At 42.6% G+C, this 25,517-nt stretch overlaps 3 protein-coding genes across 4 annotated transcripts; all 3 read left to right on the top strand.

Annotated features, from left to right (window-relative positions):
- The first annotated feature begins 1,431 nt into the window (after positions 1-1,431).
- LOC135116211 (leukocyte elastase inhibitor-like) lies at positions 1,432-4,493 on the top strand. The gene is made up of 3 exons (XM_064033555.1): positions 1,432-1,989; positions 2,810-2,939; positions 3,047-4,493. Exons 2-3 carry the CDS (start codon positions 2,811-2,813, stop codon positions 4,142-4,144), a joined length of 1,227 nt encoding a protein of 408 aa, XP_063889625.1. The 5' UTR covers positions 1,432-1,989; position 2,810; the 3' UTR covers positions 4,145-4,493.
- A 2,339-nt stretch (positions 4,494-6,832) lies between these two features.
- LOC135116210 (leukocyte elastase inhibitor-like) lies at positions 6,833-9,612 on the top strand. The gene is made up of 3 exons (XM_064033554.1): positions 6,833-7,194; positions 7,948-8,065; positions 8,173-9,612. Exons 2-3 carry the CDS (start codon positions 7,949-7,951, stop codon positions 9,268-9,270), a joined length of 1,215 nt encoding a protein of 404 aa, XP_063889624.1. The 5' UTR covers positions 6,833-7,194; position 7,948; the 3' UTR covers positions 9,271-9,612.
- Positions 9,613-10,587: 975 nt separating this feature from the next.
- LOC135116209 (leukocyte elastase inhibitor-like) lies at positions 10,588-17,154 on the top strand. 2 transcript variants are annotated; one of them, XM_064033552.1, is made up of 3 exons: positions 10,588-10,792; positions 15,610-15,739; positions 15,845-17,154. In XM_064033552.1, exons 1-3 carry the CDS (start codon positions 10,722-10,724, stop codon positions 16,940-16,942), a joined length of 1,299 nt encoding a protein of 432 aa, XP_063889622.1. In that variant the 5' UTR covers positions 10,588-10,721; the 3' UTR covers positions 16,943-17,154. The 2 variants fall into 2 exon arrangements, with proteins under 2 accessions (XP_063889622.1, XP_063889623.1); XM_064033553.1 differs by lacking the exon at positions 10,588-10,792 and adding an exon at positions 14,131-14,769.
- Positions 17,155-25,517: the final 8,363 nt, after the last annotated feature.

The following is a 25,517-nucleotide window of genomic DNA, read 5'->3' as shown; positions in this document are numbered from 1 at the left end:
GTACTGGGGCCACTAGTATATGTATATCAGTGGACCCAGTGGTAAGTCTGGCACCCCTTATTCATAAGAACGTGGACATGACCGTTCCCTGCAGAATATAAATAAAAGGGAAAACAATGAGTTAATGATCAGAGTCAATGTAGCTTCCGGATACAAAAGTGATCACCGGCATGTTCATCCTTTCATAAACTTAACGAGAATAATAATAATAATAATAATAATAATAATAATAATAATAATAATAATAATAATGATAATGATAATGATAATGATAATAATAATAATAATAATAATAATAATAATAATAATAATAATAATAGTAAAAGTAACAATAATAATAATAATAATAATAATAATTATAATAATAATAATAATAATAATAATGATAATGATCATCATAATAATAGTAATAATAATAACAATAAAAGTAACAATAATAATAATAACAATAATAATAATAATAATAATAATAATAATAATAATAATAATAATAATAATAATAATAATAATAATAATAATAATAAAGTAAGAATAATAACAATAATAATAATAATAATAATAATAATAATAATAATAATAATAATAATAATAATAATAATAATAATAATAATAACAATAATATTAATAATAATAATAATAATAATAATAAAAATAAAAGTAACAATAATGATAATATTAATAATAATAATAATAATAATAATAATAATAATAATAATAATAATAATAATAATAATAACAATAATAATAATAATAATAATAATAATAATAATAATAATAATAATGATAATAATAATAATAATACTAACAACAGTAACAATAACAATACTAATAATAATAAAAACAATAATAATAATAATAATAATAATAATAATAATAATAATAATAATAATAATAATAATAATAATAATAATCTGTCTGTTTACTCCTTCCCATACTCAGCCCTACGCTATGATACGCCAATTTTGGGTGATCCATGTGGCTCTTTAGGATAAGGTCCTCAGTGTTCCTATTTTTTTTTTTTTCTCTCGCCCTCGGCCAGTGCCCTATCCAAGAAAAAAAAAATTCTGTGAAGTGGAAATGCTTATCACGACGCAGAAAGACATTTTGATATAATCAGAGAGAGAGAGAGAGAGAGAGAGAGAGAGAGAGAGAGAGAGAGAGAGAGAGAGAGAGAGAGAGAGAGAGAGTTGTAAGATGTTACAAAAACATTTCCGGTTTTCTATTGAGGTGGTGTTAGTGGCGGGGACACATTCAGGTACTTGCCCAGGCACTGTGCATTCCCTCGTCTGGCCAAGACTCAGGGGGCATCCCGGTCCCGCGCAGAAACCAATCAAACCGGCGCACAGCTTCAGCCCAGGCGAGAGGGAGGGAGTGGAGGAAGGGAAAAGGGCAGAGAGGAAGTGGAGAGAAGAGGCGAGGCAGGAGGGGAGCTTTACGTCACTTGGGTTTTCCACATACTACGGCGGAGTGACGGGTTGTTCAGCGAGTTTCCATCACTGCTTTGTATTCATCATTAATTGTAACGTTGAATAAAACATAAACAGTCACAATGATAGTGAACTATTTATATTATGATAGTGTTTTGCACACTTCATCAGGCAAACATACTGCTACAGTTTCCCATCAGCTGCCTGCTGGCAACCCTGGAGTTCCCACGAACAGATACTTAATTTCCCTGTTATGACGCACATCTTTTCCAGATTTAAAGGAGTTTTCAGGCAAACTTCAGCAGTATTGCTCTCACCGCTGCAGAGTGGGGACTTGACAGCTCCAGCAGATAAGCAGCAAGCTGTCGCAGTGAAGCTATTTCTAGTTCACAGTGGTAATCACTTCACTTCCTCCTCGGAACCCCACAACACGCCGGAGTTATAGGACATTGTTATCACCACACCAGCAGCAGCGGTACCACCAGCAGCATCAATCTCAGCTCTAGCCAGTGACATTCTTGGTCGTCTGTGTGTCTTTTACGTTCATCTGCGACGCCATCAGGTTAGTGCAAGGCGATGACGTCTGTTGTTATCATCTGATTCAAAGCATTCCCGCCTTTATTCAGTGTCACTGTTTACCGCAAATGTCCGTCGTAGGACCAGCCCCTAAAGCTTGCAAAAACCAGAGGATTAGTGCATTGTGTTGCGTTATCCTCCGGAGAGAGCAAGGTGATGTGCCAGGTGAGAACGTCCCTGCTGCGTGAATATGAAAGTGTACACTGTCAGAGGTCTGTTGTAGTTGTCAGCTTGCCTGTACACCTCTCCAGTCTTCGCAGTAAACAGGCTGTAAGCATGCCACATTCTGGCGCCCTGCAGCAACACAGTGTATTATTTGAAAAATATATATGTGGCTATCTTAATATCAGACTGACATTCTCTTAAATGGGAGATACCTTGGGCAAGATGGCACGCCTTACTTACAAGTAATTCCGTCAATATATTTCTCTTAATTCTGATACAAGGCAGTATATCGATGTTTGACAGACGAGAATATCACGCTTGTCTTACACTTGTGCTTCCACGACTAGCATGTTATTATTACTGTTATTGTTATTGTTATATTATCATCATTATTATTATCATTAATAATATCTTTATTATTATTATTATTAGTATTATTATTATTATTATTATTATTATTATTGTTATTATTATTATTATTATTATTGTTATTATTATTATTATTATTATTATTATTATTACTACTACTACTGATATTTTTGTTACTGTTGTTGCTATTAAGTCATTCTTTTCTCAAAACCTGTGTTACATATGACATAAACGTCCTCGTTAACACAAAAGTAATAAGTATAATCCCACAGCATGCGTGCCCTTGTGCTGCTGGCGGCGGCCACCGCCTGTATGGCGATGCCGGGACCCCAGAGCTTCCCGGCGAGCCTCCCCGCTTCAAGGGAGTCAGACCAAACTACGCTCGGGAACAAGATTCACGAGGTGAGATTCGAGTTATTGTAAATCAACTAACGTTGTGATAAAAAGTTACGCTAAAATTAATGTTTTGGAGCCGAGGCAGTAAATCTAAATGTATGTGTGTCTTACAGCTTGGCATGGATGTCTCACTGGGGCTGCAGAAATCAGGCAATGTGGTAGTATCGCCCCTCAGTATTAGCGCCCTCCTCTCCGTCCTCATGATGGGATCCGCGGGCCGCACTCACCAGGAGCTTCGTCGTGGTCTCCACGTTGAAGACGCTCACTCTGAGAACGATTTCCATCACAGTTTTCAAAGGTTGATGGAAGACATCTCTAGCGACGGCCCCGATGTTACTCTTAACATAGCCAACGGCCTTTTCCTGCAGAGGGGCGCGGGTATCATATACAACTTTACGCACAAAGCTCGCACCCACTACAACAGTGTAGTCAGCACGCTCGACTTCAACAACTCTTCTGTGGCGTCCACGAAAACCATCAACAACTGGGTGAATGAATCCACAAGTGGTATGATCCCCAATCTGTTGACGCAGCCACTCGATCCTCTCACCACCTTTGTTGCCGTGAACACCGTCTTCTTCAACGGCAAGTGGGTCACACCCTTCGACCCCTTGATGACCACGGACATGGAGTTCGATACTGGCGCAGGGAAAGTTCAGGTGCCCATTATGAGCGGCACTTTCGCCATAAACTACATCAACATCCCTGAACTGAAGGCCCACATGGCCGCCTTCCCCTACAAAGGTGGCCGGCAGGCCATGTACATCATTCTGCCCAGAGGTCAGCCTATAGGCAATCTGGAGGCACTGGAGCAGGAGCTGTCCGCCGAGAAAATCAACTCCCTCATTGCCAAAATGAGGCCACTGGAGATGAGGGTGGGACTGCCTCGAATGCGTCTTTCCTTTAAGTCAAGCCTGCGAGACACGCTCAAGAAACTGCACATGGGGTCCATGTTCAATCCCGCCGCAGCGAACTTCTCCCGCCTGACGACGCTGCCTGTGTGGGTTGACGATGTAGTGCACGAGACCGTCATCGAAGTTACCGAGGAAGGCACCAAGGCCGCCGCCGCTACTGGTGCATTATCTTTTCGTAGTGGTAATTCTAATATCTTTTTTGTCAATCGACCAGCAATTATCTTCATCCGGGACGAGGTGTCCGGCGTGCCGCTCTTCTGGGGTAAACTGGTGCGGCCTGAGCCACTCAGGACCTAGTGTCCACAGTATCGCCAAGAACAACATACTTCCTTGTACTAACATTTCTAGCACTATGCATGAAGAGCCCACACCAACGCTTCCTGTGTAGCGCCCATGCATGAGATGAATGTGTGGGCTGGAGATGACGGTGGGTCTGTCTGTTTGTCAATTTGTATCCGTATTTGCGCTGCTCTGTCTGTATGTGTGTGAATGTTTCTGTCCTTGTATTTCCGTATACGTACGCTATGTGTGAATGGCGATCTTGTTATATGCATATTTATATTTGCTAGTCTGTGTGTCGGCCACTCAATGTTTTGTATCAATTGACTGTAATAAAGCAAAATATTTATTAAACAGTTGTGTGAGACCTCGAAAACTTTTACATCCGCAGAATCCTTCATCCGAAACGGCATTATCCACACATTTACAGTAACCATGATGCATGAAGGGATCATCAAGTGTTATATGCGTTCATACACCCATTACCTGTGCTGCAGGTGAAAGTGTAAAATCTATTCCTTGCCTCTTGTGGTACAGTAACACACACACACACACACACACACACACACACACACACACATCTGACCTCTGCTATCCTTTTCAGCGGCCTCAACCCACACCATCCCTCCTGGTAGCCATCTGACCCAATATCTGAAGCTGCGACTCCTACCTGTGCCTCGCCACCCGTCCACCGCCGCCCATAGTGTTGCCCAGGCTTGAATGTTCCCTCAGCCAACTTTCCTCCTGTCGCTTTGTGCCATCGACCTCACCAGCAGGACCGAACCTTGTCCGGGAGGCACAACACACCACAGAGCTGATATTATTTCTTTCAATCTCTATTGTAAAGCAGTTCTACTTGCCACTGTAGTCACTGTAACCCCACGTTGCACTCTGTAACCATCAAGAACCATATAATAATGATATGTATATTTTCAGTCTCATGGCTGCAACTCAAATAAAATGTTTATTACTGTTATTATTATTATTATTATTATCATAATTATTATTATTATTATTAATTATCATTATTATTATTACACACACAAAACCACAAAATAATCACTCAAAACACAAAACGACGATTTTGTTCACTAAGTACATCATGTAGACAATGAGGTGATGCTGAAGACTCAGATGGCCGGGCAATCTGAGAGATAATGACCCAATAAAAGTTCCTGAGGGAGTGAGACAAAGCTGATGTTAATCGTCTGGTGTGGCGGAACCGCAATCACAGATCTGCTGACAGTTTCCTTAGTAAACTTGACAACTGGCAGACTCTAAGACCAGAGGGCATCAGCCACACGCAGATGAATGAAGCGTGTGGCTGACTCGCCTTGTGCCACGGGTGTACCTCTCCCTGATATCCACCTTTTTAGATGTTACCGCATAAACATAACAATATTTGTAAAACTGCTCATCATTCTTAGATTACAAGTGTGACAAAATGAAAATTACTAATCAAGGGAAAATATAAAAAAAATTCAAGAATTCAATGTCTTGAGTAAAAAAAAAAATTTGAAAAATAATGTATGCACTGTATTTCCCTTGTGACGTTTTCTGGGTGAGACAGAGTTTTTTGAATGGCCCTGGTAGGATTCAAACACCAAATGTTATATATCAGTGGCGCCTTTATCAAATCTCCAGCATCTCTTATTCATAAACACAGTATCGCCAAGGTGCATTGCAGATTATAAAAAGAAGAGAAAAGAATTATTTGATAACCTGAGTCTCTGTGTTTTCGTTATATAGCTGTACTGGCTGACAATTTCATCCTTACATACACTTAACGAGAAACAACAACAACAACAACAACAACAACAACAATAATAATAATGATAATAACAAAAAATAAATAAAATAAAATAATAACAATAACAATAATAATAATAATAATAATAATAATAATAATAATAATAATGATAATAATAATAATAATAATAATAATAATAATAATAATAATAATAATGATAATAATGAGAAGATCTCTACCTTCTATTTTCTTTAATGATCTTTTTACTATTTCTGTGAAGTGAATGAAAAGTTCATCACAATGCGAAAAGACAGTTTGACCTAGTCTGAGAGAGAGAGAGAGAGAGAGAGAGAGAGAGAGAGAGAGAGAACTCGTTGTAATACAGTGCCAAAACATACTCTCCGATTTTCTAATTCCCATCCACTACCATCCTCCCCCCCTCCCCCCCTCTCTCTCTCTCTCATTCGGCAGTAACAAAGCATTCACAGTAGTCTGGGTGTTGTTTGTAAACAAAGATCAGATAGCTGCTACGTACAAGGGGACGGCTACGAATATGTCACCGGTCCCGTGCAAAAACCAATCAAACCGGCGCACAACTTCAGCCCAGACGAGAGAGAGAGAGAGAGGGAGGGAAGGAAGAATGCACAGGGGCGAAGGCAGGGTGGAGAGAAGGGGTGAGGCAGGAGGGGAGCTTGACGTCACTGGGGTTTTCCACATACTACGCCAGACTGCCGCTGTGTGCATCATGTTTGCCATTACTGTCTTGTATTCATCACTAATTGTCACGCTGTAGAAAACAAAAACAGTCAGACTTATAGTGAATACTTAATATTATGGTAGACTTGATCAGGTAAACATGTGTCTGTGAGGCACAGGTGTAGATGCCAGATGCCTTCTGCACGGCTCAGGCAACCTTTCACACGGGCACTTCTAATACGAGTATTTCCTATCAGTCGCCATCTGGCAACTCTGGAGTTCCCACGGGAGGGGCCTTGCCTTTCCTGTTATGACGCAAATCTAATTCAGATTTAAAGGGGAATTCAGGCAAACTGCAGCAGTACTGCTCTCACCGCTGCAGTGAGTGGACAGTTAACAGCTACAACACATAAGCGGGCAAGTCGTCACAGTGAAGTTGATCCGAGTTCACAGTGGTAACCACTTCACTCCCCCCTCGAGACTCCACAACACGCTGGCGTTATAGGACATTGTTATCACCACACCAGCAGTAGCAGTACCACCAGCAGCATCAATCTCAGCTGTAGGCAGTGATAGTCCTGGTCGTCTGTGTGTCTTTTACGTTCATCTGCGACGCCATCAGGTTAGTGCAAGGCGATGACGTCTGTTGTTATTATCTGTTTCAAAGTATTCCCGCCTTTATTCAGTGTCACTTTTTCCCGCAAATTCCGTCAAAAGACCAGGCCCTAAAGCTTGCAAAAACCAGAAGCTTAGTGCATTGTGTTGTGTTGTCCTCCGGAGAGAGCAAGGTGATGTGCCAGGCGAGGACATCCCTGCTGCGTGAATATGAGTGCACACTGTAAACTGTCAGGGGTCTGGTATGATTGGTCAGCCTGCCTGTACACCTCTCCAGTCTTCGCAGTAAACAGGCTATAAGCATGCCACATTCTGGCGCCCTGCAGCAACACAGTGTATTATTTCAAAAATATATATGTGGCTGTCTTAATATCAGACTGACATTCTCTTAAATGGGAGATACCGTCAAAATATTTATATTAATTCTGATACAAGGCAGTATATCGGTGTTTGACAGACGAGAATATCACACTTGTCTTACACTTGTGCTTCCACGACTAGCATATTACTATTATTGTTATTGTTATTATTACTATTATTATCATTATTACCATCATTAATAATAATATCTTTATTGATATTTTTATTAATATTATTATTATTATTATTATTATTATTATTATTATTACATTATTATTATTATTATTGATATTTTTGTTACTATTGTTGCTATTAATGTCATTCTTTTCTCAAAACCTGTGCTACACCACATGACATGGATGTCCTCGTCAACACAAAGGTAATAAGTATAATCCCACAGCATGCGTGCCCTAGTGCTGCTGGCGGCGGCCACCGCCTGTATGGCGATGCCAGAACCCCAGAGCTTCCCCGCTTCAAGGGAGTCAGACCAGACTACGCTCGGGGACAAGATTCAAGAGGTGAGACTCGGCTTATTGTAAAACAAATACGTTGTAATATATAATACGCTTTTATTATTGGTTTGGAGCCATGAGGCAACATGTCTGAATGTTTGTGCGTCTTACAGCTTGGCCTGGATGTCTCGCTGGAGCTGCAGAAACCAGGCAATGTGGTTATATCGCCCCTCAGTATTAGCGCCCTCCTCTCCATCCTCATGATGGGATCCTCGGGCCACACTCACAGGGAGCTTCGGCGTGGTCTCCGCTTCGAAGACACTCACTCCAAGAATGATGTCCATCACAGTTTTCAAAGGTTGATGGAAGATCTCTCCAGTGACGGACCTGATGTTACTCTCAACGTAGCCAACGGCCTCTTTCTGCAGAGAGGCGCGGGCATCATATACGACTTCACCCAAAAGGCTCGCACCCACTACAACAGTGTAGTCACCACGCTCGACTTTCACAACTCTTCTGTGGCGTCCACGAAAACCATCAACAATTGGGTGAATGAATCCACAAGTGGTATGATCCCCAATCTGTTGACGCAGCCCCTTCATCCTCTCACCACCTTTGTTGCCGTGAACACCGTCTTCTTCAACGGCAAATGGCTCACGTCCTTCGACCCCTTGATGACCGCGGACAGGGAGTTCGATACTGGCGCAGGAAAAGTTCAGGTGCCCATTATGAGCGGCACTTTCACCATAAACTACATCAACATCCCTGAACTGAAGGCCCACATGGCCGCCTTCCCCTACAAAGGTGGCCGGCAGGCCATGTACATCATTCTGCCCAGAGGTCAGCCTATAGGCAATCTGGAGGCACTGGAGCAGGAGCTGTCCGCCGAGAAAATCAACTCCCTCATTGCCAAAATGAGGCCACTGGAGATGAGGGTGGGACTGCCTCGAATGCGTCTTTCCTTCAAATCAAGCCTGCGAGACACGCTCGAGAAACTGCACATGGGGTCCATGTTCAATCCCGCCGCAGCGAATTTCTCCCGCCTGACGACGCAGCCTGTGTGGGTGGACGATGTAGTGCACGAGACCGTCATCGAAGTCACCGAGGAGGGCACCAAGGCTGCTGCTGCTACTGGTGCAGTATTTACTCGCAGTGGTACCTCTAATGTCTTTTATGTCAATCAGCCATCGATCATCTTCATCCGGGACGAGGTGTCCGGCGTGCCGCTCTTCTGGGGCAAACTTGTACGGCCCGAGGCCCTTAGGACTTAGTGTCCACATTACCGCGAAGAACATGCTTCCTCGTACTGTCGTTTCCAGTACGATGCATGAAGAGCCTACACCAACGTCCCCTGTTTGGGGCTCATGCACCAGGTGATGGTGATGGTGGGTCTTTGTCTGTCTGTCATTTTATATCCATGTTTGTGCTACTCTGTCTGTATGTATGTCAGTACTTCTGTCACTGTCTTTCTGTACGCACTATGTGTGAATGGCGATCTTGTCATATGTGTATTTATATTGGCCAGTCTGTGTGTCAGAATGTTCGTCTCTCCAAGTTATATAGTTTGTTATCTGTAATGAAACAGAATATTTATTAAAAACATTTGAACGAAACCTCTAAATATTTTAAATCCACCCAATTTCACTCCCGGTAACGGCAGTGTCCAGACCTTTGTTTGTGGTAACCATTGTGTATTAAACCATCATTAAATGTCATACCTATCCATACACCCGTTGCCTATGGTGCCGATGAAACTGCAAAATTTGTCTTCTTATAGCACAGCAACACAAACACACACACACACACACACACACACACACATACACACACATCGTATCACACAGCCTCTCTCAAGAGCGGTGGGGAGGCAGGTAAGAGGCGATGACGTCTGTTGTTATTATTTGATTCAAAGTCAAATCCACCTGTATTCAGCGTCACTGTTTACCGCAAACGTCCGTTGTAGGACCAGCCCCTAAAGCTTGTAAAAACCAGAGGCTTAGTGCATTGTGTTGCGTTGTCCTCCAGAGAGAGCAAGGTGATGTGCCAGGTGAGGACGTCCCTGCTGAGTGAATATGAGCGTACACTGTCAGGGGTCTGGTGTGGTTGTCAGCCTGCCTGTACACTTCTCCAGTCTTCGCAGTAAACAGGCTGTAAGCATGCTATATTCTGACGCCCTTCAGCAACACAATATATTATTTCATTAATATATCTGTGGCTATCTTCATATCAGACTGACATTCCCTTAAATGGGAGATACCTTGGACAAGATGGCACGCCTTATTTACAAGTAATTCCTTCAAAATATTTCCTTTAATTTTGAGACAAGGCAGTATATCTGTGCTTGACAGACAAAAATATCACTCTTGTTTTCCACTTGTGGTTCCATGACTAGTATAATATTAATATTTATTATTATTATTATTATTATTATTATTATTATTATTATTATTATTATTATTATTACTATTATTATTATTATTATTATTATTATTATTATTATTATTATTATTATCATCATTATTATTATCATTATTATCGTTATTATCTTTATTATCATCATTATCATTATTATTATTACTATTATTGTTACTATTATTGGCACTGCCTTTATTTTTCTCAAAATTTGTGCCACACGACATGACACAAACACAAAGGTAATAAGTATAATCCCACAGCATGCGTGCCCTGGGGCTGCTGGCTGGCGGTGAATCTACTCTGTTTCATGGGGGCAGGTGTTGGGAGCACAATCTTCGGGACTGGCACGTTGACGGCCATGAGGTGCTGCCTGTTTCGGTGAGATATTCTATACCACGTATCCTGTGCTGACGGTGATCATCCATTTACATAACAGCGCCGCGCCTCAGAGCTTGGATGTAGAGTCTTGGATGTTCTCGACTTGACCATTTCATAGTGGAGGCAATTGATGCTTTCCCTCATCAAACTTCTCTGCTATGTGAACGTTCCTCCTTGCTGAAGCACACGGGAGCGATGATTCCTCCTCCTTTACTAATCGAATCTTGCAGGTGTCTACCTGTAGGCAGGTAAGCGGGCAACGTGTCGTTTCCATGCAGTTGCGTGTTGTGATATTATGGGAGTGCTTGCACTATCCAGTCAATGTGTATGCTACCACCTGACCCTGTGTTCTTATCCAGTCAATGTGTATGCTACCACCTGACCCTGTGTTCTTACGGATGATTCGCTTGGTCGCTCGTACTCCCGCTTCTGCACGGCTGTTTTACTGTGGGAGATGAGAAGGAAACAAACGAACCTTGATGGCTCGTTTCCTCAAAAAAGCACGCATTTCCTCACTTAATACTTTAGTGATCTCATCCGTCAATATTTCTTCCAGAGCTCCAAACACCTGGCGAAATATCCATGGAACTTAGGAATCAGCATCCTTGACATGGCGCCACACGGGAGATGTGCTACCTGTGTTCAGCCCATTAAACGATCTAAATACCAGAAGTATGTACTGCCCTTCAATTGGAAGAGATCTGCAGTTGCCTGTTGAAAAAAAGATATTAAGGCGGTGCCATCATCACCATTGGTTCAGGATGCTGTGATGGCGTGTGAACTTTGCATGTGAGGCAGGTGGAGCTGTGAAACTGGAGATCACCCTCCATACCATGCCAATATTCAGCCTGCCTGACCCTCCAGGACATCGAATTAATGCTGTGGTGTCCACTGTGTAGGTTGGCAGAGACTCCGTGACACACTGACCCTGGGATCAGATGTTAAATATAATTTTCAAACGTACATGTCACCAATCCAACCACAATTGCCAGTCTACTTCAGATCTGATAGTAAGAGTGCAAATAGGGCATTTCTTGCAGCCAGCTGTTTGGCCTATCTTGATTCTACACCCTGCCGAGTAGCATATGGTATACCGGATCATGGACGGCAGCTTCCCTCACTGTGCTGTAGTCCATCACGATGCATCCCTCGTCACCCAGGGTCGCCACAGTGACAGCCAAAGTATCAGTCATCCTCCGCTTCCGTATCCTCAATTTCGAGGTCAACTTTGAGAAGATGGTATCTCAACTTAGGCGAAATAACGAGGTGCAAAGATATACAGAACAGTCTGTGATCGACTTATGTACTTGTTCCATCAATATCTGCAAATGTAGACCTCAGATTGGCCCTTGGAAAAGTGAAAGCGAAGAAACTAAGACAAAAAGTAAAATGTGCCTGGCAAAGATTAAGAATTGAAAAACTGAAGGAGCTGGACTGTTGCAAAGAAATCTCTGAAAAATAGCAGAAGGTCAGAGAGTGCTGGATAACAATGTAGATAAAAACAGAGAATAACAATGGAAAAGGTTTAAAACCAAAATTAACAATATTAGCTGTGAAACTCTTGGTATGACGAAAATGGAAGCAACGAAAAAAAAAGGGGTGAAGTAGAGGGAGGGTGGTTAAAGTGAAGATTGGAGTGTGAGAAGTTCTGTCATCGCTGCTTTTCATCATCTATATGGACAAATGCCTCAGAGATGTTGTTTGTTCTGCAAGAAAGGCTTTTAGCATATGCATATGCATATGACCTAGTACCCTCCAAATTGTGGTGGATAGATGGCAGGAGAAAATGACAAGAAATAGAATGAAAATGGATACAAGGAAAACAAAAGTGATGGTAGAGAGCAGAGGACTGGAACAGGTGAAGGTGTATTGCCAAAGAGAAAAACTGTCAGAAACAGAGAATTTCCATTATCTTGGTATCAACATAAATAGCAGGAATTTAAATCAGACTGAAATTAATAAAACGATAGAAAAATCCAAAGCAAATGTCAATGTACTCTATCCCCTACTTAAATACAAGCATATAAACTTTACCCTTGGAATGCAAGGTAATAATCTTTAATACAATTTCAAAACCAATACTAGTTTTACATGATGATGAATGCTGGACACTAACACCAAAGCTGAAATCAAAGAGCCAGGTAACTGAGTTGAGAGTGCTCAGGTTAATTACAGGAATTGCAAGAAGAGACTGGATGAAGAATGTTCAGATCTGGGAGTGGGACCAGTATTTGAAGAGGTGGAAGGAACAAGATTGAGATAGTTTAGACACGTAATTAGGATGGAAGATCAACATGCAAGGAAATTAGGCAGACCCAGGAAGGCCCAGGCCTAGGAGAAGATGGAAACAAGGTGTTGAAGAGAGTCTTAGGAGAAGAGGGAAAACTGTGGTAGAAGTAGTTGAGAACAGAGAGTATGAAGACCGAGATGGATGGAGGAGTTTTATCCGGATGTCATCGAGGTGACAAGCTTTAATTAACATGTCCAGCACCTGCTCTCTTTTGCAGGGCAGTTGTTTTCTCTACCGATGCATACCCGTCCTCCACAATCATCACATGTCCGAATTATGGGGATATGTCGTTTGGTGTTATTGAGCGATCCGCTGGCAGCTGTCGCAACTATCTACACAGCAAGTGGCACCGGGTCTTCTGGCACTTCTGCCAGAACGACTGCTAACGACCGCTGCATCTTTTACTAGCATTTCGAACAATGAATACCTCTGTTTCAGCGGATCTAACTTCACTGACTTATCAACTTATTGATAGAATTCTTGTTTTGGTATCTGACTGCATAAACCAGTCATTATTTTTCTCACTAGTATGTCCATCAGATCACTGGAACATTGAACATTACAGTTGACTTTTTGGGAGCACCTACTGAAGTACGACTTTATAAGATTCTTCCGGTGACTGTTTACTGTTGAAGAACGCATCCCTCAGAACGGCCTGATTAGATGAAGTCACTTAGCTCTCCACTGTATTTAATGCTTTTTACACAAGCAAGTCTTCCCATTCAGTGTCTGTGAACTCTGAAAAGCTATGACGCAAAATAGGCGTATGTGAAGCAGAGTCCACTCTTCAAGACTGTTGGGATGTAATCAGTTCTCCACCGATTTTAACCGGCATCGAAATGTTGACATGGCCTTGTTTAGTATACATTTCTTAGGCGGAACTAAGTTATCAGCCTTGCTTCTTCGTTGTTATGTCGGGTACCTCCTTGCTTTGTATGGTGCAGCAAGCTAGCTGGATGGTTTGGGCATCGATGGTTGCGTGGTGAATAAGAAATGTCTGACTAATCGACTCCGGCTGATGTCCTCCCTCGATGTATGAGTAGAACAAACATAATAATTAATATTAATATTAATTTTCTGGCAAGTCGAAATGAAATGTTTGTCACAACACAGAAAGACATTTTGACCTAGTCTGAAATATAAGGTAGAAGGTTCATGCCAATCTAGTAACCCCTCATTATATACAAGAACCTGTTGTAACACATCTGATCATAGCATACTCTCCCATTTCATTTTCTATTCACGTCAGCCTGAGATGGCAGCAGACACGGTCAAGCACTTCCCCAAGCACTGTACATCCCCTCGTTTGACCCATATTCATGGGGTGTCCCGGCCTCGTGTATAAACTAATCTAATAGCCGCATAGTTTCAGCCCCACCAAAGACATAAGGAAAAAAAGGAAAACAGAGGGATGGAGGGGCGGTGGAGAGAACGGTCGAGGCAGGAGGGGACCTTGACGTCACTTGGGTTTTCCACAATAATGTATACTACGCCAGACTGCAGCAGTTTAAGTGATCATCACTCCACTTCCTCCCCTTGACTCCACAACACGCTGGCTTCATAGGACATTGTTATTAACACACCAGCAGCAGCAGCAGCAGCAGCAGCAGCAGCAGCAATCTCAGCTGTAGGCAGTGAAAGCCGTGGGTGTCTGTGTGTCTTTTACGTTCATCTGTGACGCCATCAGGTTAGTGCAAGGCGATGACGTCTGTTGTTATTATCTGATTCAAAGTATTCCCGCCTTTATTCAGTGTCACTATTTACTGCAAACGTCCATCATAAGACCAGCCCCTAAAGCTTGCAAAAAACAGAGGCTTATTGCATTGTGTTGCGTTGTCCTCCGGAGAGAGCAAGGTGATGTGCCAGGTGAGGACGTCCCTGCTGCGTGAATATGAGAATGTACACTGTCAGAGGTCTGGTGTGGTTGTCAGCCTGCCTGTACACTTCTCCAGTCTTCGCAGTAAACAAGCTGTAAGCATGCCACATTCTGGCGCCCTGCAGCAACACACTATATATTATTATTTCATATTATTGCATAAATATATCTGTGGCTATCTTTATATCAGAATGACATTCCCTTAAATGGGAGATACCTTAAACAAGATGGCACGCCTTACGTACAAGTAATTCCGTCAAAATATTTCCCTAATTCTGAGACAAGGCAGTATGTCTGTGCTTGACAGACGGGAATATCACTCTTGTCTTACACTTGCGCTTCCAGGACTAGCATAATATTTTATTCTTATTATTATTGTTATTGTTATTATCATTATTTATTATTATTATTATCATTATTGTTATTTTAGTTGATGTCGTCATTGTTGTTGTTGTTGTTGTTCTTGTTGTCCTTGTTATTGTTATTATTATTATTATTATTATTATTATTATTATTATTATTATTATTATTATTATTATTATTGTTATTATTGCTATTGTTATTATTACTATTATTATTGCTATCATTATTGCTACACGACATGACATGGACGTCCTAGTCAACACATAGGTAATAAGTATAATCCCACAGCATGCGTGCCCTGGTACTGCTGGCGGTGGCCACAGCCTGTTTGGCGATGCCGGAACTCCTGAGCTTCCCGGCGAGCCTCCCCGCTTCGAGGGGGTCACACCAGACTACGCTCGGGGACAAGATTCAAGAGGTGAGACTAGGCTTATTGTAAACCAACTACGATGTGATAAAAGTTACACTCAAATTAACTTTTTGGAGTCGAGGCAGCAAATCTAAATGTTTGTGCGTCTTACAGCTTGGCCTGGATGTCTCGCTGGAGCTGCAGAAACCAGGCAATGTGGTTATATCGCCCCTCAGTATTAGCGCCCTCCTCTCTATCCTCATGATGGGATCCGCGGGCCACACTCACAGGGAGCTTCGGCGTGGTCTCCGCTTCGAAGACACTCACTCCGAGAGTGATGTCCATCTGGGATTTCAAAGGTTGATGGAAGATCTCTCTAGTGACGGACCTGATGTTACTCTTAACGTAGCCAACGGCCTCTTTCTGCAGAGAGGCGCGGGCATCATATACGACTTCACCCAAAAGGCTCGCACCCACTACAACAGTGTAGTCAGCACGCTCGACTTTCACAACTCTTCTGTGGCGTCCACGAAAACCATTAACAATTGGGTGAATGAATCCACAAGTGGTATGATCCCCAATCTCTTCACGCAGCCACTCGATCCTCTCACCACCTTTGTTGCCGTGAACACCGTCTTCTTCAACGGCAAGTGGCTCACGCCCTTTGACCCCATGATGACCAAGGACAGGGAGTTCGATACTGGCGCAGGAAAAGTTCAGGTACCCATGATGAGCGGGACATTTACTCTGAACTACATCAACATCCCTGAACTGGAGGCCCACATGGCTGCCTTCCCCTACAAAGGTGGCCGGCAGGCCATGTACATCATTCTGCCCACAGGTCAGCCTACAAGCAATCTGGAGCCACTGGAGCAGGATCTTACCGCCGAGAAAATCAACTCCCTCATTGGCAAAATGACTCCGCTGGAGATGAGGGTGGGACTGCCTCGAATGCGCCTTTCCTTCAAATCAAGCCTGCGAGACACGCTCAAGAAACTGCACATGGGGTCCATGTTCAATCCTGCCGCAGCGAACTTCTCCCGCCTGACGACGCTGCCTGTGTGGGTGGACGATGTAGTGCACGAGACCGTCATCGAAGTCACTGAGGAAGGCACAAAGGCCGCCGCCGCTACTGGCTCAGAATTCAATCGTAAAGGCAGCTATAAGGCCTTTATCGTCAATCGTCCAGCTATCTTCTTCATCCGGGACGAGGTGTCCGGCGTGCCGCTCTTCTGGGGCAAACTAGAGCTGCCTGAGGCCGTCAGTATGTAGTGTCCACGTTACCGTCAAGAACATGCTTTCTTGTACCATCGTTTCCAGTACTATGCGTGAAGACCCCACACCGACGCTTCCTGTGTGGGGGCCATGCACAAAGTGAATGTGCGGCCTGGAGGTGACGGTGCGTCCTTGTCTGTCTGTCATTCTGTATCCATGTTTGTATTGCTTTGTCTGTATGTATGTCAGTACTTCTGTCATTGTCTTTATGTACGCTATTCATATGAATATCAATCTTGTCATATATATATATATATATATATATATATATATATATATATATATATATATATATATATATATATATATATATATATATATATATATATATATATATATATATATATATATATATATATATATATATATATATATATATATATATATATATATATATATATATATATATATATATATATATATTAGCAATTCTGTGTGTTGGTATATTGGCATTTTATAGTTTTATAGTTTTCTTTAATTATCTGTAATGAAACAGAATATTCATTAAAGCAATTGATTGAGACCTATCATAATTTTATATCCACATAATTTCTCCAAAAAATTACTTCTTCTTGGCCAGACTTCATGGCCATCCTTCCCCCAGAATTAAAAGCCCAGAGAACTGTCATATGCCTCCGGCTGGACGACCTTGTCTACCAGTATGGGGCCGCTGATATAGAAAGAAAAGTGGAGCGTGTGCAGGCCTGGGCAAAAATACAGAAAGCTTATAAATTCCCCAGATCTAACACAGTGAAGTTCACATTCCAGTCAAGTGAAATGGCGAGGAGGGCATGCATGGAGGGCCTTCTCCTCTTCTCCATCTCAGTTCCTCCCCATCAGGGAACGTACATCCCTCTCCTCACATGTAACACTTGCTACGCCATAGAGGATCACTCAACAAAGCAATGCCCCTACCCCCAGGGATACAATGTGTGCTCCGAGTGCAGCAGCAATGATCACACCTTCAAGGAATGCAACTCACTTGACAAATAGTGCCTTCACTGTGGCCGGGTTCATTGCTGCATGGCTATGCGCTGCCCGGCCAGGAACAAAGCCTTCAAAGAAAAGGAGGAACGACTGAGGATGGAACCAACGAGGAGGGCCACCACCTCATATGCCCAGACTGCTTCTACCTCAACCTCCGAGGGAGCCTCGGGGTTCAACCTAACAGGCCTTGTGTGCATCATGCATGCGCACATGGTCAATTGTGCTGAACCGTGCTCCTTCCAGACTATGCTCTCAGCCAGTTTAGCAATGAATGGCCTCCCGGACATCAAGCTGCCGCCTAACCCCAACTTCCAGGCCATCATCAGGGATATAACAGGGAAAATGGACGCAGTCCAGGAACCCCAGGAAGGATCTGCTTCCCCACAGCCAAGGAAGGACACATCCTCCCGCACATCGCCAGGAAGGAGGACACATCCTGCCGGACATCGTCAGGAAGGAGGACACATCCTCATCAGAAGACAAGGAGACAAACCTAGAAACTGAGGAGGTGGACGTGGAGAATGCCATCACTGCATTGCACCAAACCAACCTAGGAGGACCACCTCCCCCTCCCGCTCTCTATGATGAGATGACCCACCAACATCTGACCACCCTGAACGATCCCAGCATGCAGGACCCCTACCTGAACAACGGATCCAAACCTCTCACTAGAGAAAGCAGACTTTCCCCAGGACAGGACGATGACTAGACTTAGGGTAATCCAACACAATGTACTAACCTGGAACGGACGTAAGTATGACTTACACAATACTTATAGACAATTTGACCCTGACATAATTTTAGTAAACAGCCACAGACCAACTCATGACAATAGACTTAAAATTCCCGATACAGGACTATTCAACGTAACTCCAACGACCCCAGCGGTGTAGCTATAGCCATATGGACTAGCCTGACATACACCAGACTAGAGGACGACTTCTTATCAGATACTAGCCATTGACATAGAGACTGAAGATGGCCCTTTGAATATTGCCACCTCCTATCTTCTACCCAGACGTCCCTTTTTTCCCCACCCTGACTTTTTTCATCTCATCAGAAGGCATTCCCCCTTGTTCTTCACGGAGGATTTAAACGCCAGACACCCAACAGTGGGAACCACAGCAATCAATACTGTGGGACGTGACCTCGCAAACCTCCTCTGACTTGAAACAGTTAGGCACATCAGACCTTTCTTCCCCACCTACTTCGGCCCCCTCGCTTCTTCTTCACCTGACATTGTTCTCACCAACCCCTTCAACCCCTTCGCTCATTCCATTCCTCCTGGACCCCTTACTTCCAGTGATCACCTTCTCATGATCACTGACATCTGTTCTTCACCCATTCTCATCCCGTCTTTCCTACCTTCTCTTTTTGCTCAGCTAACTGAGACAATTTCCAAGACAACAAGGTCGACATGACGGCACTGCCCAACATCTCCTGTGCCAGACTAGAAGAGATTGACAATGCTCTTGATGACTGGATGCAGACCGTTAGAACAATAGCTGACGGACACGTACCCAAGACTGCACACGGGATTATTCCCTGCCCCAGACCCTCCAGGAAAATACAAATGACTCGCATACAGTTCCAGGCATTACATGATCATCCTACAACGACAGATAGGACTTATGACAAGTACAGACGATACAGACAGTTAAGACAGACGTTAAAAGACTCAAGACGGAAAGAGGCAACAATCTGCTGAGCTCAGTCCCTTGCAAGGTTGGCCTTTTCTCACAAGGACCCAAAGAAATTTGGAAGGACGTAAACTCTACGTTCCTGACAGACAGAAACGGACAAAGACACTACTCTGCAGAAGGCAAGGTAAGACTATTAACTGACAAATGAGACCCTTTCTTCCAGGACGATGACAAGGACTTTGTTGACAATGACAATGTGTTGGATTACGTCCGACAGAACATCGACAGGACTACCCCACACGACAGGGCGGACCCTGCAAGGCTGTCAGGTGCCACGGCACTCAAATGCCTCATCTCTGAGATCCGGTCCGCCATCAAGTCCAGCAAGGCAACCTGCTCAGGCAGGAGCTTCATAAATAAGCTCATCTTGTCCGATCTTCCAGTTCCGGCTGTGGGGAAGTGGGGAGGCTGTGGGACATTTTCAATGTTGCCCTCTCTGCAGGTTACTTCCCCGACAGTTTCAAGGGAGCAGAGATGAGGATGATAGTAAAGTCTGGGAAGGATACTTCTCGCCCAGACAGCTATCATCCCATCTCTTTCTCTTGGAGATCCCGGGAAAGATGCTGGAGAGGGTAATCACGAAGCACCTGCGAGACCACCTGGAGGGAGCTGGCGTGTACAGCCCCGGACAGTATGGATTCCGGAGGCGGGTGAGGACGGCCCCCCCATCGCAGTCGTCACGAAGACCTTGGAGATCCAGGACGCATCTGGTAGTAGGTGCAACCTCGTCCTTCAGGATGTCAACAAGGCATTCGAGAAGGTGTGTTATTTTGGCCTTAGGTTCAAGATCTTACACCTTGGGGCTCTCCAGCCCCATAGAGCCCCATAGACTTCCTGGAGGACAGGACTGCCAGGGTCAAGATAGGCGGCTGCGCTGGACCGCCCTTCCCTCTCTCCACCGAGGTACCCCAGGGGAGTGTCATCTCCCCAACACTGTACACCATCTACACCCGGGACTTCCCAAGCTCCGCTGCTGGGATCAACGTCCAGTACGCAGACGACGTCACGCAGGTCATCTTCCATTCAGGGAGGTCATCCAGGATGCTTAATCCCAGGATCAGGAGGGAAATCGCCAGAGTCAACGTGTATGAGGAGGAGTGGAGGATCAGGAAGAACCTTAACAGGTTCTCAGTCGTCCTCCTGGCCACCCACAATTCAGCACCCTTGCTGGTCAATGAGGACCCAGCCGACTTCAGTTCACGTGGGATGTTCTTGGGACTACAAATCTCAGGACGTGGATATACCTCCCACGTGAAAAAGCTGGGTCCAGCAAGCCAGGAGAACCCTGGGAGCCCTGTACTGCTTCCAGGACCTTGACCGCGGGCTCAAATTCCACCTCGTCTCTGGTGATCCCGGTCCTGATGTATCCTCATGTCCCCACGCACGCCTTCAGCAGGTCCCCATCAGCAGGCTCCAACATGTGCGGAATGCCGCACTGGAATTTCCCCTAGACATCAGATGGGACGACTTCATAACAACGAAAGCCATGCACGAGGAGGCCTCAATCGCAGCCCTAAACGTCAGGCTGCACAACCTGGCGACTGGAGTCTGGAAGCGACCGCAAAACATGGGCTGGGAGCAGTTCAACACCTTCCCGGACCTACACAGAGAGGCACCCGACCACCAGCATGCATGGTTTCCGCGAAGCCTGCTGACCCTCAAGCGCGACCCTGCATCCGCACCCCGGTACCGGTAGTTGGGACATCCCATGCTCCCCTTTCTATTATGTACTTCGACACTCGTTTATTGTATGTATTCACAGCCCGTTGTTTTTAATGTAATTATGTATATATTTTGTCTTTTATTTTATCAGTGTTTATTCCTCTTCTTATATATAACTTTCGTCTTGTGTATAACTTCCGTCTCCCGCAAACTTGTAGACTAATTACTCCTTTCTTATCATATTTAAATTTTATGCTATAATTATTTATGTTATAATTCATATATTTATCTTCTTATATTCGTGTGTATAATCCTCGTCTTTCGTTTTCTTTATCTTCTTTTCTGTAAAATTTAGTTGTGTTTTTAACCTCCCTTATTTAATCTAACGTCTTCCTACATAGTGTATTAATAATTTGTTCTATATTTACGAGTACATGGTTGTATGCAAATTATGTATATATACTCAATAAAATAACTTTAGATTGTAAATTACTGATGTTAGAAATTAAGGAAAGTCTCAACATTGTTACAATTTTTCACTCGAAAAAAAAAAAAAATACATGCTACATGCCTCCCCTCCTCCCGCGGCCTTGCTGCATAAGACTTTCTTCTTTTTCTCACCCCTATTCTGTCCACCTCTCTAATGCAAGACCTAATCCTCCCTAATATATATATATATATATATATATATATATATATATATATATATATATATATATATATATATATATATATATATATATATATATATATATATATATATATATATATATATATATATATTGCCTTACGTAACCCTCAGGTGGCGGAGGACACATTTAGGCACTTCCGCACCTGGGCTATATTCACAAAGATGCTTTGAATTATGGTTCGAGTTGTGCCTAATGATGTGTTTATCTTAAAACTATATTCAAGCATGAAGCATCAGAATAGAAGCAGGTACAGTATGAAATGGTGACAGAGCAAAACCGTTAAATCTTACCCTTCGTAATTTCTTGTTATTGCTGCAGTGTTTTTACATATGAGGTAAACAATAATTCACCTTCGATTTTGTAAAGAAATGAGTTGAGTATACGTATGATGTCAGTCTTTTCATAAGCAAATCAGGTCCTGCGCACAGCGCGAATATTTTGTCTTAGTGTTTATAATCTTAACCCCGTGGGGTCTCGACGTTCGCACTCAGCAACTCCAGCCACCTTCTCATCAGCTAACCTAACGTAACCTAATCTAACTAACCTAACCTTATCCCTAACCTAACTAACCAAACCTAAGTAACCAAACCTAACTAACCAAACCTGACCTAAGTAACCAAACCTAACCTGACTAACCTAACCTAACCTTACCTAACCTAGCCGATATAATGTGTTATAATAAATAAGAGATCATATCCAGTAATTTGGTACAGGGTAGTTAGGTTACATGGTAGTTAGGTTAAGGTTAAGGTTAGGTTATGTTAGATTAGTCAGGTTAGGGTTAGATTAGCTGATGAGAAGTTTGCGGCCAATCACGTGGCAAGACTCCTTGCACATGCGCAGAGTGTACGGGGACTTTCCTGCGTGCAGGCCCCCCCAGAGTAGCCAGTTATGAATTTTCATTTTCTCTCATTTATGAGGTGAGGCTGTACTTCAATGAAGTTTTCATTATCTGGAGTATATGATAATAATGCTAATCGTATATTTTGGCTGAGTAACAACTACAACATTTGAATCCCTCCTACGACTTCTATCCTTCTCTCTGTAACTTTACCTCAAGTTTCCTTTCTGACCGTTCTATTGCTGCTGTAGTAGACGTTCTCTGTTCTTCTCCTAAATCTATTAACAGTGATGTTCCTCAGGGTTCTGTCCTGTCACCCATTCTCTTCTCATTCATCAATGACCTTCTAAACCAAACTTCTTGTCCTATCCACTCCTACGCTGATGATACCACCCTGCAATTTTCTGCGTCTTTTCATAGACGTCCAACTCTTCAGGAAGTAAACATTTCACGCAAGGAAACCACAGAACGCCTGACTTCTGATCTTTCGAAAATTATTCATTGGAGCAGAGCAAACTTGGTATTATTCAGCGCCTCAAAAATTCAATTCCTCTATCTATCAACTCAACACAACCTTCCAGATAACTATCCCCTCTTCTTCAATGACACTCAACTCTCTTCCTCTTCTACACTGAACATCCTCGGTCTGTCCTTTACTTATAATCTAAACTGGAAACTTCACATATTATCTCTAGCTAAAACAGCTTCTATGAAGCTAGGTGTTCTGAGACGTCTCCGCCAGTTTTTCTCACCCTCCCTGCTGCTAACTCTGTACAAGGTCCTTCTCCGTCCATGTATGAAGTATGCTTCACATGTGTGGGGGGTTCCACTCAAACCGCTCTTTTAGACAGAGTGGAATCAAAAGCTTTTCGTCTCATCAACTCCTCTCCTCTAACTGACTGTCTTCAGCCTCTCTCTCATCGCCGCAGTGTTGCATCTCTAGCTGTCTTCTACCGCTATTTTTCATGCTAACTGCTCTTCTGATCTTGCTAACTGCATGCCTCTCCTCCTCCCGCGGCCTCGCTGCACAAGACTTTCTTCTTTCTCTCACCCCTATTCTGTCCACCTTTCTAATGCAAGAGTTAACCAGTATTCTCAATCATTCATCCCTTTCTCTGGTGAACTCAGGAACTCCCTGCCTGCTTCTGTATTTCCACCTTCCTATGACTTGAATTCCTTCAAGAGGGAGGTTTCAAGACACTTATCCTTCAATTTTTGACTACCGCTTTGGACCGTTTTCCGGGACTAGCATCTCTGTGGGCTTTTTTTAATTGCATTTTTGTTGCCCTTGGCCAGTGTTCCTCCTGCATAAAAAAAAAAAAAAATGGTAATATAAGAAATTACCATAGAGAACCTTGTTACACACGTTAAAAAGCCAGTTCTTACAGAAAAGTCAGTGCATGCACCAAGACACTTTTCTTAGGCCAAGTAACAAAAAAAAAAAAAAAAAAAAAAACATATTAGAGTCAGTCACTATTGAAATAATGGCATACATTATTGGACAGAAATCCTCACGCTGCCAAACACATGACTGTATATTTTTTTTTTTTCAGGCGGTGAGCGAGGGTTGTCAACAATAACAAACCGAGGGATGATGACTGTGTTTGTGTGTGTTGCGCCAGTCTATAAGTCTGATTCAAAAAAAGTTGAAAACATCCATTTATGGCTGAAGTAAATAGTTCAGTTCAGTTCAGTTCAGTAGCGGGTTGGGACATGCCTTTAATTCGGCATCCGGCGTTTTTCTTCTTGGTTGTTTTATTTATTCAATTGTTGAGAGTAGCTTTTATCTTTTTTTTTTCCACACTTGTTTTATTATGCTTTTTCCTTGTTTATATTTCTTCTTTCGTGCACTTTTAAATAATAATAAGTTTGTTACGATGTCTTCATGATTTTCTTGATATGATTGTTGTAAGATGTCTGTTCCTTATGTCTGAGTATAAAGTGCAGTGAAGTAGAAAGTGGACCAGTATTTCTTCTTAATCGTCACATCCTGGGCATTTAGTGTTTTGATTTTGGTATTTTTTCCTCCAGTTTAGCTGAGCTGTACCAGTTCTTAATTTTATCATGAAATTTGAGTCAGGTGAATTATCAAATCATGTTATTTCTTGCACATGCTCCTTGTACACTTTCACTGTTGATTTGTCTCATCTCTTCTATCCATTTTTCAGTGTCTTTCTCTTTTTATCTTCTTTTAATATCCGATTTTGTCATTTGTTTTATTTTTTCCTGTACTGAGGTTTACTTCTTTCAGGTATTGTTTTATTTGTTTAACCCATTTTGTGAAATTATTTTCAAGCTGGTACTGAGAGATTTCTTTTATAAGCTCATTTTCATTTGTCAGTGTGCTCTTCATGTACAGTATTTCTGATGTATTATATCTTGACTTACAAGATGAGGCTCCAACTTCTGATCTTAATGCACATGTGGCTGTAAGGCTGGGTAGTTTTAGTATTCCCCTGTATACTTGATTTTCTGTTCTTTGTAGGTTATTTATCACCTCCTTGTAAATGTAACAATTTCAGTGGTATGCAAGAAAGAGGGTATAGCCAGTCCTTTCCAGTAAGTCTTTCCAATTAATAGTCTGCTGCAGCATTTTTGTTTGACTGACTAGACAAGCTAATTGTGTTGTTTTTTTAGTACATTGCTTTTTGTAAGTTTCAAAACAGTTTCTATTATTTGTTATGTTA

This window comes from Scylla paramamosain, chromosome 30 (genome assembly GCF_035594125.1).
Source record: "Scylla paramamosain isolate STU-SP2022 chromosome 30, ASM3559412v1, whole genome shotgun sequence".
NCBI lineage: Eukaryota > Metazoa > Arthropoda > Malacostraca > Decapoda > Portunidae > Scylla > Scylla paramamosain.
Note: the sequence above shows the minus strand (reverse complement) of the source record. Positions and strands in the feature narration are given on the sequence as shown.

Bases quoted from the DNA above. Each gene is read 5' to 3' on its own strand.
- LOC135116210 (XM_064033554.1), top strand. From the start codon at position 7,949: ATGCGTGCCCTAGTGCTGCTGGCGGCGGCCACCGCCTGTATGGCGATG. The intron at 8,066-8,172 runs GTGAGACTCGGC...TGCGTCTTACAG, and splicing joins TCGGGGACAAGATTCAAGAG to CTTGGCCTGGATGTCTCGCT.
- LOC135116211 (XM_064033555.1), top strand. From the start codon at position 2,811: ATGCGTGCCCTTGTGCTGCTGGCGGCGGCCACCGCCTGTATGGCGATG. The intron at 2,940-3,046 runs GTGAGATTCGAG...TGTGTCTTACAG, and splicing joins TCGGGAACAAGATTCACGAG to CTTGGCATGGATGTCTCACT.
- LOC135116209 (XM_064033552.1), top strand. From the start codon at position 10,722: ATGGGGGCAGGTGTTGGGAGCACAATCTTCGGGACTGGCACGTTGACG. The intron at 10,793-15,609 runs GTGAGATATTCT...ATAATCCCACAG, and splicing joins ATGAGGTGCTGCCTGTTTCG to CATGCGTGCCCTGGTACTGC. The intron at 15,740-15,844 runs GTGAGACTAGGC...TGCGTCTTACAG, and splicing joins TCGGGGACAAGATTCAAGAG to CTTGGCCTGGATGTCTCGCT.